The sequence below is a fragment of the Mus caroli genome, chromosome 2 (genome assembly GCF_900094665.2).
Source record: "Mus caroli chromosome 2, CAROLI_EIJ_v1.1, whole genome shotgun sequence".
Classification (NCBI taxonomy): Eukaryota; Metazoa; Chordata; class Mammalia; order Rodentia; family Muridae; genus Mus; species Mus caroli.
The window spans coordinates 123,992,613-124,005,267 of NC_034571.1; the positions used below are offsets into that span (position 1 = coordinate 123,992,613).

A 12,655-nucleotide genomic window follows, 5' to 3' on the forward strand; every position below is an offset into this window, starting at 1 on the left:
AGCAAGATGGAAACTGTTACATAGCACCTGATCTATGGGTCCCCACTTAAGCCATAGTCATAACAGTAGTCATGGGGTACTTTGTATGCCACAGACACCTTTAGACATTCTGTCTTCTCAGCCTGCATGCACATTTTATCCAAGGACTGAGAGGTAGAGGGAATGCAGAGGGCATTGGTAAAGACTGGAAATTGAAGTCCTCTCCGAGACAAGTCTTATCATTGTCATCCATGCCAGGAAGGCAGAGATCCTAAGCAATCATGGGTTTGCCTCTTGGTTTCTGCCTTCTCCAGGATGCACCCTGCCTTGGGAAGCTATACCCCAGGATATGCTCTGCCTTAGGAAACTGTACCCCAGGATGCACCCTGCCTTGGGAAGCAGAGGTGCTTGCCTTCATCTCTTCGGGGAAGCTGCTGTGTTCCTCTTAAAGTGAAAACATGGGGCAGGAGGTGAGGCATTTAAACTCCTGGGATGCCAGCCAGCCATGGTGGTTTTGCCGAGATCAGAGCAGTCTGGCGCTCCAGCTTGATGCCTGGGAGCAGCCATCACTGTGCTGCCAACTCTTCCAAGTAGGGCAGAAGCACAGGAGCTCTCTGTGGTGGCCTGGCTGAGGAAGGAACAGGGAGAACCTTCATCTCCTGCATGGACTTCTTACTCAATGACTCTATCAATGACTTTTATTTAAAGATAGGATCTCACTGTGCAATTCTGACTGGCCTGGTGCTCATTATGTAGGTCAGACTGGCCTCCAGCTCACAGAGATCCACCTGCCTCTGCCTCCTGAGTATCGGGGTTAAAGGTGTGCACCACCAGACCTGGGTCAATGACAGTGTTTTTAAAAAGATGGTAGTGTGGTTTTATAGATCTGGGTTTGAACCCAGCAAAGCCAGCTTTCTACCATTCAACTATATCCCTAGCATGTGTCTTCTTTTTTGTTGTTGTTGTTTTTTTTTTTTTCCTCTGTGTAGTCCTGGCTGTCCAGGAACTCACTTGGAAGACTAAGCTGTCCTTGAACTCAGAGATCTGCCTGCCTCTACTTCCTGAGTCCTGCTGGGACTAATGGCATATGCCCCCTCCAGCAGGCTATGTGTCTTTTTAAGTAAAGAATATCTAGGGCTCTCAGATCTTGGTCTTGGTCTAGGCCACCCCAATTCCATAGGTAATCATTATTCCGATATCTATTTTAGCACTTTGGTTTAGTCTCTCATGAACGTCCTATAGATTCTATAGTTGGTCCTCTTTGGTTTATAGTTTTTTCGTTTGGCCTAATGATTTTGACATTGTGTTGTCTCATTAATAAAGTAGGTGGTTTTTTAGTGCTGAGTCTAAAAAATTGATATATATCATTCAATTCTGTTCTTCTGCTTTATTTATAGTTTTGCAGAGTTTTGTATGGACTTCACAACTCGGCAAGTGCTGCCTACCAGGTGTGACAACTCTGTTCTCTTTTCTTTTCAGTTCTTTGCTTTCATGGTTTTGCTGTTGTGACAGAGCATCCTGAAGCTCAGGCTGGCCTTGAACTCACTATGTAGTTGAGGGTGACTTTGTTTTATCCTTCCAAGCAGCTGGGATTATAGGATTTTGCCACAAGGTTCAGTGCATCTTCTTTTTATGTTTGGTTAAGATGGAGGTCTTGGCTGACCCTAGGGGCTCAGCTGTAACCCCAACATTTTAGAGGCTGTGAAAGGCCAGACTAACTGAAGATTTTCTCAGAGGCCCCAATGAAAGGACAAAGGAAGCTTGAGTTCTATGTCCTTGTCTGGAGAGGACTTAGCAAGGCTGGTCTAGGACTGAAGCCAGTGCCTCTTCAGGAATCAAGGTTGCAATTTCTGGGGACCTGACTCTTCTTCCTGGGCTGCTGTTATCAGTCATAAGGCAGCTGGGTCTGAGGTATCCCTTGTTCTCTTTGCCAACATGGTCTAACTTAGCTCTTTGCTGACTTTGGCCATCCCAGCCACCACTGCCACTACCACCTCTGCAAATAGTTGCTAAGAGGTACGTCTTAATAAACTTGCTTGGCACAAGTCATCAGCTTATGCAAGACCTCCTGGTCCTAGCTTCTGTCTTCTTTACTTCTCATCCGTGGTCTTCCCACTTGACACCTCAGTCCCATTCAAGACCCTAATTCCTGTGGGTTTGGGTTAGGGGGTTGAGGCAAAATTGCTATGATTTTAAGGCCAGTCCCTGGGCTATGGTATGAAACTTGTCTTTAAAAAGGTAAGACCTCACCATGCTGCCCTCATAAACCACTAAGTTTAAGTGCTCATTCAGTCTCAGCTTCCTGGATATCTGGAAATATGCGCCACTCCACCCATGTAAGATTTGTGTGTGTATTTGTAAGGTCAATGTCAGTGTGGAGTCAGGCGAGTCTTCCACAATCCCTACTTCATTCTTTGAGACAGGGGCTCTCATTGAGCTTTCTGACTTGGCTAAACTGGTTGGCCAGCAAGCTCTGGGGATCTTGTGGTCTCCTGTCTCCACTTCCCCAGTGCTAGGATGTTGGCATCTGAAGTCAAGAAAAAGAACAACAGATGCTAGAACTTAGCTTGTTTTCCCCGTTTTTTATGTAGCCCAGGACCCAAGCCTAGGGAATAGTACCACTCACAGTGGCTAAGTCTTCCCACCTCAATTAAGCTAATCAAGATAACCCCCTAAAGGCATGCCCAGAAGCCTGTCTTTAAGTTATTCTGAATTTCATTAAGCTAATAATTGAGGTCAATCACTAGAGGCAGCCAAATTCAAATCAAGGTACTCCTGGTCTAGTGAGAGACAGGTTTCCAAAAGTGGGGCAAAAAGCCATAAAGGAAGGCATTGGATATCCACCTCTGGTCTGCACCTCTGAACACATGCCTAGGAATGAACATACACACACACACACACATACACACACATACACACCAAAAAGGGTTGGACAAATTATAATTTTTGTCTGAATTAATTGTTACTCCTATATAGCAAAAAGTGCATGTAGCTGTCAGTTCTGAGCCTACAGACCACAGTCAAGCCTAGGCAGGGGGTTAAGCAACACAGACCGAGCCTAGTTTCTGAGTCTTCGATGCTGGAAGGTGAGGTAATGTTAATCTAAGGTGCACTTTTCCCCAAATGAGGTCCTTTGGGCACCTGAGACTCTTTGGATTAGCTGTTTTGTTAACTCTAGGCCGAACTCTTCTGATAACACTAGCCCTCATGCCTCTAAAAAGCATTTCTTAGAGTTCATCACCCCTGGAATTGAAGACATGGACACCCCACTTTTCACAGGCAATGAAACTGTTGGTAAACGGTGTCTGGTGGCACTCCTCTAATCCCAGTACTTGGCAAACAGAGACCAGAGGAGAGCTGCAAGTTTAAGGCAGTCTGTCCTACAAGAATGAATTTCAGGCAATCCAGAGCAAAACAGACCCTGACTTTAAAAAAGAGAACAAATCTAAAAAAAAATAAAAAATAAAAAAAATCCAACTCCTCCCGAAAAAACCAACCAACCAACCAAAAATCAAACATAAAACCTGCTGGTCCCGAAAGAGGTTTGGACAAGGAAGTCCACAGGCACATGAAATCTGGAAACAATCAGATGACAACTGAGTCATAGTGGAGCCGTTGCTGCTGTGGGGGCAAGGGAGGCTGCTATTGTATGAGAGTCTGCAGTCAAAAAGGACAGATAGGTAGTTACAGTACCTGTCTGGAGGGAGAAGCATGCCTACCCTCTCCAGAGAAGTTGTGTGGATGCCAAGGAGCTCCACCCTCAGCCCACACTGCCGTGCACACCCAGGGGTAGGGTACGGGGGTGGCTGCAGCTGCCAGGCTTGGAGTCAGCAGGTCTGGGGTGATGAGAGGGAAATGGAGCTCACGTGGCTGAACTTAGACTGCCTCGTGCAGCCTCCTGGCTTGCCGCCCTACAGGAAGCAAGGCTGTTTGAAAGGACAAATCACAGACATCTTTGTCCTCCTGGGCCTGGGCCAGGACCACTTCCCTGAAGGGAAGGCTTGAGGGAGGCTCCTGAGGCAAGATTGGGAGTGCTGGTGAAGGAAAAGATCCAATTCTAGGCAAGAAGACAGTTCCTATGGCTGGCTGGCTGGAAAGTGGTAGGGTAGGTGAAGGGTTAGGCCTTCCACAGATCCAAGGGAAGCGAGCTAAACTGTCTTAGGGGGTAGCTATTAGGGAACGGGGAAGGAGAAACCCAAGGAGTGTAAAGAGACAAGCTCAAGTCTACTGGCACATATGTCCACGGACACCCACACCAGGATAATTCAGTCATCTTCTTGGGCTTCTATTTCCTTATCTGAAAAATGGGGCTAAGGAAGTCCCTGGGGTTGGAGAGATGGCTCAGTGGTTAAAAGCACGGGCTGTTCTACCAAAGCATCTGAGATTGATTTCCAGCACCCACATGATAGTTCACAGTCTTCTGTATGTCCAGTTCCAGGGGATCTGATACCCTCTTCTGGCCTCTGTGGGCTCCAAGCACACAAGTGGTGCACAGGCATATATGCAAGCAAAATACCCATACACAGAATAAATTAAAGCCCCTTCAAAAGACTAAGGATGGGTTCCAGTGAGTAGATGTACAAGATGCACACAGCAAGGTCTGCCTACAGCAAGTGCCACTCAGAGTCCCTCTGGCTATGGCTACCTAAGAACAGTGTGGAGATGAAGACAAGATAAGGGGTGGAAAGTGTGGGCCTAAAAACATTTAGCTAAGGGGGTCAACCTAAGACTTCCTTTGTTCACCTGGACAGGCCCCTGGTGACTGTACCAGGGTAAAGCCCAGCTTTGGTGTGCAAGTGGTAGCTATTCTGCTGCAGTCTTGGCAGTACACAGAAGCAGGACTTTGTGGGGAAAGAGTATGTAGAAAATCAGCCTCTGTGGGCCAAGGGAGGCTCCCAGGACAAGGACTTACACAGGAAGGTAGAGCCCTGTGATCTTCAAACAGTAGCTGAGTTTTGCCTTCTCAGGGCAACTGTAATCAGCCCAAATTCAGCCCACACCAGTTCTAGAAAGAAAAATAAAATCGCACAATCCATCCTTCTGCCAGCCCTTATCAGGAAGCCAGTAAAGAAAAACCCCCTGCCTGAGGCTGGCAGATTCCACTGAACAGCCCTCCCCACATCCAGATGCAGATAGTGATAGCCTGAGGTCCCTTCAAAGGTTCTGTAAAGATCACCAAGGAGAGTTTCTGGCTGTCAAAGACAGATGGGACCGTGTTTGGAAGGGAGCCATTCACTGCAGGTGTATAGCCTGAACCTGGAGATTGGTATAAATGTCTGGGAGAAGCAACACAGCTTACCAGGCTTGGCTGCCCACCAGCCATCCTAGATGCAGCCAGAGCAGTAGAAGAATGAGATCCACATTCCCATCCAAGTCAGCAGGAGCTGTTTCATGCAACATCCTAGCAGGGGGCACCAAAGGAGTCCAAACAGGAACCGAAAACTACCTGCTACTAGCAAGTGGAAGCCGGGGTGGTAGTGGGAATAAGGGGTCAGAGTTTGGGATGCAGCAACCCTTAACTCAAAGGACCACTGAAAACAGCAAAGCAGGGATGTATGGAGTAATGGAGTCCTCTACAACCCAAGAGGAAAGACCAAGCATGGTGTGTGGCTCTCGGCCTCGTCCAGGCTGAGAGGCTTGGTCATGGATCCACACCTGTGTTCCTTTCAAGTTCCCCTGGTTTTGTGGTAGTAACTTATTACATTCTGTTCCTTCTCAGCTCCTCTGCCTGTCATACACACATGGAATTCCATGTCTGAACCTATTGTGTACCCAGCCCTGCCTCAGATGCTAGGCTAATGGAAAGCCCACACAACCAATATGTAACACATTGCCCCAGCCTACTCAGACGATCCTGCTTTGCCCCCAGGGAAGGCCCTAGAACACAGTGGCTGCCCTATCCCATCTCCAAACCATCCCTAGTCTCTGAGCTGCCAACAGTAGCTGACATACCAGGGTAAGGAAATGTCTTCCTCATCTGCCTGTGGATTTCTGAGTCCCTACTAGGTGCTGGGCTCCCCTCTACCCACTTCCCATGCTGTGTCAGTTAGGGGTACTTTTGGCCCCATGAGCGGGAGCCCTGAAGTGGCTTTATCACATATGGGTATATGGTCATCATGTGGCACGACCACAGCACTTCCAGGCCCCAGGCTGCTCTTCATCATTACTGTCTGCATCTAGGTCTTTCCTCTTCAGTGGACACGGATCGGATGGCTGAGGGTTGCAAAAGGTCAGAGAATGACACTGTAAGTCCCCTGACCTGAACAAAATTACAATTTAAGAACAATTTATTTTTATGTGTATGAGTGTTTTTGCCTTCATGCTTGTCTGTGCATCACATCTGTGTAAAACTCCAGCTCTTTTGAACCCTGTCTTAGGTGGTTTCTTCAGAGCCCCAGTGCCGGGGAGGAATTTTTCATGGGACTTGAGATAAAACAGGAAGACTTTGAAAGTCTGAATCTAGAGGGACTGGCTTCTCCCACTACTTACATTTGCTACAACTTAGATGGTAGATATCACCTCCCCTATGCAGTCTCCGTAGATTGTGACTGCAGGGTCAGTGCTTGGATTCTTTCCATTAGTGACTCTGTTATTTCTCTTTCTTAACTCCCACCTGCTGTGGCTACTGCACTTGCCCACATAGAACCTTGCTAGAAGGACCCAGAGGATGATGGTCAGCTCAGGAATGGGTAGGAGACTTCCCTCTTCCTCCTGACTTCCATGTCAGAGAGCATCTTGTGTAGCTCAGGTTGATCTTCTTGCCTTCACCTCCAAGTGCTGTAATTACAAGCATGCAGACTTGTAGAATGCTCTCCTCCAAGTATAAGAGCCTTCATCCTCAACAGAACAGCCGCAGCTCTTTTTAGGAGACCCTCAAGATCCGGCCTGTTGACTGTTAGCATTCCCACAGGGAGTGGAGGGGGCCCAGAGCCAGTGACATCTTGTGTATTTTGTCAAAGACTCCAAGGCCAATTGACTCATAAGAAATTAGCAAAGCTATTGCCATATGGGCCAGGCACAAGAGGAGTCAATGTATACATGTTTATTAACAACTGAACAGCGTGTGCAAGGACTAGCAACTCTGGCTTCCTCCGCTGCACGTGACAGCCTGAGACTGCTCACTTACATAGACTGCCTACGAGACTAGCCAGCCCCTCCCCCTGAGCTCAGCTGATAAATAGGCTGGTGGAACTCATTCTTTCCCCAAGTCAGGCTCTAGCGGAATCTTCTGTTGTTGTCATGCTCTACACAGAAACAGTAAACATTTGTTTGGGTCTCCCAGGGAAAGCATTCTTGTGACAGCGGCAGCGTGTCTGTCCTCTCAGATCATGTCCACCCTTCACCATCTTGTTCGGGTTCTCCCCTCCTCCCTTCCCTCCATGCACAGGCTGTGGGAAGCAGAGCTCAGGATCCAAAGACTTTCCAGTTTGCACTGTGATGTGTGACTTAGTCATCTGCCAAATGAGAGACCACACCCAAGTTTCTTTCCCTATTATAAATCTGACCCACGTCTAACTCAAGCCTTGTATTTTTCTAGTGCCAGGGAGGGATTCTATTATATTCTTAGCTTATTTGTTTATTTATTTTTATTTTTTTATTCTTTGTTTGTTGAGGCAGGGTTTCTCTGTGTAGCCTTGGCCATTCTGGAACTCTCTCTTTAGATCAGGCTGGCTTCAAACTCACAGAGATCTGCCTACCTTTGCCTCTCAAGTGCTGGGATTAAAGGCTTTTGTCACCACCTTATCTATATTTTAAGAAGGATCTATGTATCCTTAAATGGTGTCAAACTCACAAAGATCCATCTGCCTCTGCATCTCCAGTGCTAGGACTGAAGGTGTAGTGGTGCCTGGCTCTCAGCTCCCTTTAAATTCAAAATTCAAGGCAGGCAGATGGATCTCTGAGGATCTCAAAGAGAGAGAGAGAGAGAGAGAGAGAGAGAGAGAGAGAGAGAGAGAGAGAAAGGAAAAGAAGAAGGAAGAATTCAAAGTAAAGTATTACTTCAGTGGGTTTGCTAGATGGCCAGGCACATTGCTAACATGAAGTAGACACTGTTAGGCTGGCTGCTTTTGACCATGTCTGAGGTGGCATGCATGCATGTTTCCAGGGGCCCAACAGACTCTCTGAAGCAAAGGTCAAAAGAGGCCAGTGGCCACAGGGCAAGTATCTCCCACATCAGGTGAGCCCTCCAGTTCTGCCTGCCCCCAGCACTGACCAGGGAAGCCATCTGTTGTACCACCTCTGCCTGGGTCCCCCACTGTCCTCCAGGGTATTGGCTCAGTGCATTCTTCTCTCCACATCCCACAGAAGGCTAGTAGTTTCCAGTGGTTTGGGACTTGATATGGACTATCTGAAGGGTGAAGAGAGGCCAGGATATTATGTTCTCAATGCCAAGTGGCCCCCCAGCTGCCACAGGCCTCTTTGCCAGTTCTTTGCTACAATCTGCTGGCAGACATGAGGCCTGGCCCAGAGTGATAGGGACCGGGGACCAGGAACTACTGCCAAGAATGGAGCAAACATAACTCCCTAGCTCTCTGATTGAGACACCACTCTGCCTGGACCCATCCTTTTGTATTGCATCTGAGATCGAAACACTCGCAGCATATGCAGTACCAGTCCCCTGAAACTGCCCTAGTTCTTATGGCCTAGAGGATTCAGGATGCAGTCCTTAATGGGGGGCTTTCTTCAGAACCCCTCCCTGCCTGGACCACTCAAATCTTTTTTTTTGTCCTCAGACACTAGTCAAGTGACTGTAGACCTGCCTTAGAAAGCCTAAGGAATTCCCATGCCTTTCAGAGTTAAAGGAATGTGTGTGTCCCAAACACCTCTTGGGCCATTGGTTCAAATGTAAACTCATGACTGCGTTTCAGCAGGCAGACTTCTGCTCCAGCAATTCGGTCATTACTACTGCACAGAGCTTGGCTTGGGGACAGCCAAGCTGAGGCTTCTGTGGAAAGTTTCGCGCACGCCGCCGGGGTCCTTAGCGCCCCCTGGCGGCCGCCCTCGCAGTGGCCAGGCCGCAGCTGATCAAGGGCTTTCTAGCGCCTCCAAAGAAGTTTTCCGTAGCCATGAGCCCTCCAGGGCGCTCCCGCAGCCGAGGGGATCGGCTGGTCAGAAGCGTGTACGTCCTCGGGAAGTCGAGGACCACGCCGGGACCACAGGCCCAGGGCTGAACTACAACCCCCAGAGTTCAGCGCGCCGCTGCTGCCCGCGCGAGGTAGTGACGTAACTGGGGCAGACAGTGGGAGGAGGACGTGGTGGCCTGGGGTAATGACGCGCTCAGCTGGCGGCAGAAGGGTGACCAGAGGTCAAAGTCTGCAAATCTAGGTTTCCTTCCTGAAGTGGGTTTGCTAAATTTCCTGTTGGGTAACTTTGAATTCTTGGTCTGTTTAGCTTTAGCTGTGGCTAAACACTGTTTCTCCTCAGCCTTGAGATCGGGGGCCGCCACTCTCGCTTTGCCCAGAGCGGGCAGGCTCTCTCTCTCTCTGTGTATCTGTGGCTGACTTGAATTCCTGATTCTCTTGCCTCCGCCTCCCGAGGGTTGGGATTTCAGGTACGTGCCACCACGTCTTTCTTTTTGAAATGATTTCGGTTATCTCGGTAGATCCCTTTGGGTAAGGTTTGCCCCGCTCACTCTGTCCCAGCCGATGTGAATCGGTTGCAGATGCGGCATTTTAGAGGTATTTTCTTGAGTGTTTCCTAAAACAAAGACATGTTCCTGCATTCAAAACCAAGTTTCACTGATGAAGACTCCCCACTCACACTCCATACTTAAAGTTGTCTCAATGGAGCCCGGTATGGAGGCTGGGTTATTTTGTTCCGAGAGCAGATTTGGCATTCAGCTGTGGTCTCTGATTTCTTTTAGTTCTCAGTTTTTCCTGCACTCGAATGACCCTGATGCATTTGGAGATTCCCTGACAGTTTTGCAGAAGTAGGTTTAGCGACATATGAGATATGTCCAGCTATGGATGGCTCTTGTTCTGTAATGCAGAGCAGGCATTAGATTATTCAGAGGCTAGGCGGATCTAGATGGCGATCACTAGCCACACAATCTCTGGACACACTCCCAGGCCACACCCCTCATTAGGGTGCCTCCTTAGCAGGGGATTCACTTTCACCATCTAGGTCTTTGGCTTCCCTGGAGCACCCACCCTGGAGCTATGGTCCACGCTTTCCTCATCCACACTCTGAGGGCCCCGAATTTGGAAGATACAGGCCTTTGTCGAGTGCTCTACTCCTGTGTCTTTGGTGCTGAGAAATCACCCGATGATCCACGGCCACATGGTGCAGAAAGGGACAGGCTCTTCCGCAAGGAACAGATTTTGGCAGTGGCCAGGTAATCACACAGCCCAGCTCCAAGCTTCATTGAACACAGAGGTAATAATAAGGGACACTGGAATAGGACAGGCAAACAGGAAGACCAAAAATCTGAATGTTTCCCCCAGTTGTCCTCTATTGTTTATAAAGTATCACTATGAAAAGGAGCTAAAGAAAGAACGTTATTATCATGGTAGTTAGTATTTACTGCACTGGGAATATGTTCTGGGAATTGTATGTGTATATATATATATAGGTTTTTTTTTTTTTTTTTTAAATCTTCACAGTCTTCTGAGGTGGCCATGGTTACCATCTTCACTTTACAGAAGAGTAAACTAAAACACAGTGTTTAAGGCACTTAACCTACCCAAGGGTATGCAACTGAAGAGTAGCGTAACTGAGGTTAGAGTATAGGCAGGCAGACACCTGTACAGATGAAACGTGCTTTACAATGGAAATTATAGGCAGACGTTAGGACACCTGGGTAAACAAGTGGCTTTAAAGCCAGTCTGTGAATGGCCCAATCTAGAGGATGGTTGAGGAAGCAGCAGAGGCGGCCTTGGCAGTCACATGGAAGGCACCTGTGACTTGGAGAATGATGGATGGGTTGAGAGGTTGGATGGTCCCTGTCGGAGGACTTTGCTCTCACCCCTTACTCGCCTCTGTTGAGAAGGCTTCTGTGAGAGATGAGGCAAGACCTTATTCCCTAGTCCTTTTCCCAACCTGACTCTGTGTCCCTGGGCAAATGACGTAAGCATTCTAAGCCAAAGTTTCCTTACCCAAGATATGAACTATCAGCTCCCAGCTACATTGGAAGTTTGGAAGTTGTGACATTGACAGAGGTGCGAGTGAGTGTGTGTGTGTGTGTATGTGTATGTGTGTTTAAGGGTGGGGAGTGCCTTGTTGGTCTTACCAGGCTCCCCAGCTTTCCAGACCGACCTGACTTCTCTTCCAGACAGGTGGAGTCACTGTGTAGGCTGCAGCAGCAAGCGGCTGGATGTTCCTCCACAGACCTTCAGCCTCAGTTCTCAGCTGAACCTGTGTCCCTGCATGAGGCCCCTCATGGAGCCTTCCACCTGGCGGCCGGGGACCCTTTCCAGGAGCCACGGATAGTGCTATGGCTGGGTGTGCTCTCCTTAGGTTTCGCCCTGGTGTTGGACACCCATGAGAACCTGCTGCTGGCTGAGCGCACGCTCCGGCTCTTGGCTCGCCTCCTTCTTGACCACCTCCGGCTGCTGACACCAGGTACCAACTTCTTGTTGCGGGCTGACCGTATTGAGGGAATCCTCACCCGCTTCCTGCCACATGGGCAGCTGCTTTTCCTCAATGACCAGTTTGTCCAGGATCTGGAGAAGGAATTCAGTGCTGCTTGGCCCCGCTGACCCCTCATCAGACAGAGCGAGGGTAAAGATTGCATACTGCTAGGGGAAGTGTGGCATCTGCCTCTTGCCCAGTCTGCTCCCTGCTCTGATGTGTGGCCACACTCAGGACATACGGATTGGACAAGCCCGAAGGAAGGGAGCTGGGTAGAAGGCTGTCTGTGCCTGTCCTCAGGCCACAGGAATTGTAGAGTATTCATTGTAGAGCATCCTGAAGCTGGAGCTGCCCTGTGACTTCTTAGGCTCTACAGTGTCCACCATGCGAGTCTTTGACTCCTCTTCATTTAGCCCTACCAGCTGTCAGCACTGGAGCAGCGTATTGCCAAGCTCACCCTAGTCGATAGCCCCAGCACAAAAGTAGCCTCTGAGACCCACTACAAGGCTGGGGAGCTGGGCTGGTACCCTAGCAAGCCCCGGTCCCTGCCTTTGCTCATCAGCAAGGATTTTGTTGGCAAGGCCCGTTCCGCATCTAGCAGAGCAGGGTGATTCTGCTATTCCTTATGTGCCATGCCCCCGTGTCTGCCAAGAGAGATGAGAACACAACAGCTTTTCTTGTCTGCTGGCCAGCAGGGGCCAGGTGTCTGGCCCAGGTGATGCCTTATTTTGAATTAAAAACAATGGCGGTCTGATCTTGTCCTCTTTTTGTGTGACCTCTTGTGAGTGAGTGTCTGCTGGGTGCCCCAATCTCCTCCTCCCTGCTGCTGCACCCTTCTAAGACACTTCCGTCTGAGGCTTCCATTCCTCCTCCTCAGACTTGCTTGTGCTTCTTTTGGATGGGGTGCTTGCTTTTGCTGTGTCACAGGTGGGGGATTAGTGGGTATTACCTGGGAAACAGAGACTAAGGCAGACAGTTTTGGAGGCACCTTTCAGTGACAGCTCTGTCCTTCTACCGTGGGACCTGAGGACCGAGGCCAGGCCATCCAGCTTTCCTGGCAGGCTCTTTCCTCAGCTGAGCCATCTCACCAGTACAGGGTGTGTTTTTT

The 12,655-nt window shown here is 49.0% G+C and overlaps 1 protein-coding gene across 3 annotated transcripts; it reads left to right on the plus strand.

The window, feature by feature from the left end:
• Positions 1-9,203: 9,203 nt before the first annotated feature.
• Positions 9,204-12,301, plus strand: Ap5s1 (adaptor related protein complex 5 subunit sigma 1). Of its 3 annotated transcripts, none has more exons than XM_021155543.1 (3): positions 9,204-9,529; positions 10,102-10,312; positions 11,249-12,301. In XM_021155543.1, the coding sequence occupies exons 2-3, from the start codon at positions 10,137-10,139 to the stop codon at positions 11,673-11,675; spliced, it is 603 nt and encodes a 200-aa protein (XP_021011202.1). In that variant the 5' UTR covers positions 9,204-9,529; positions 10,102-10,136; the 3' UTR covers positions 11,676-12,301. The 3 variants fall into 3 exon arrangements, with proteins under 3 accessions (XP_021011202.1, XP_029340620.1, XP_021011203.1); XM_029484760.1 differs by having other exon boundaries at positions 9,236-9,317; positions 11,249-11,784; XM_021155544.2 differs by lacking the exon at positions 9,204-9,529 and adding an exon at positions 9,568-9,590 and having other exon boundaries at positions 11,249-11,784.
• Positions 12,302-12,655: the final 354 nt, after the last annotated feature.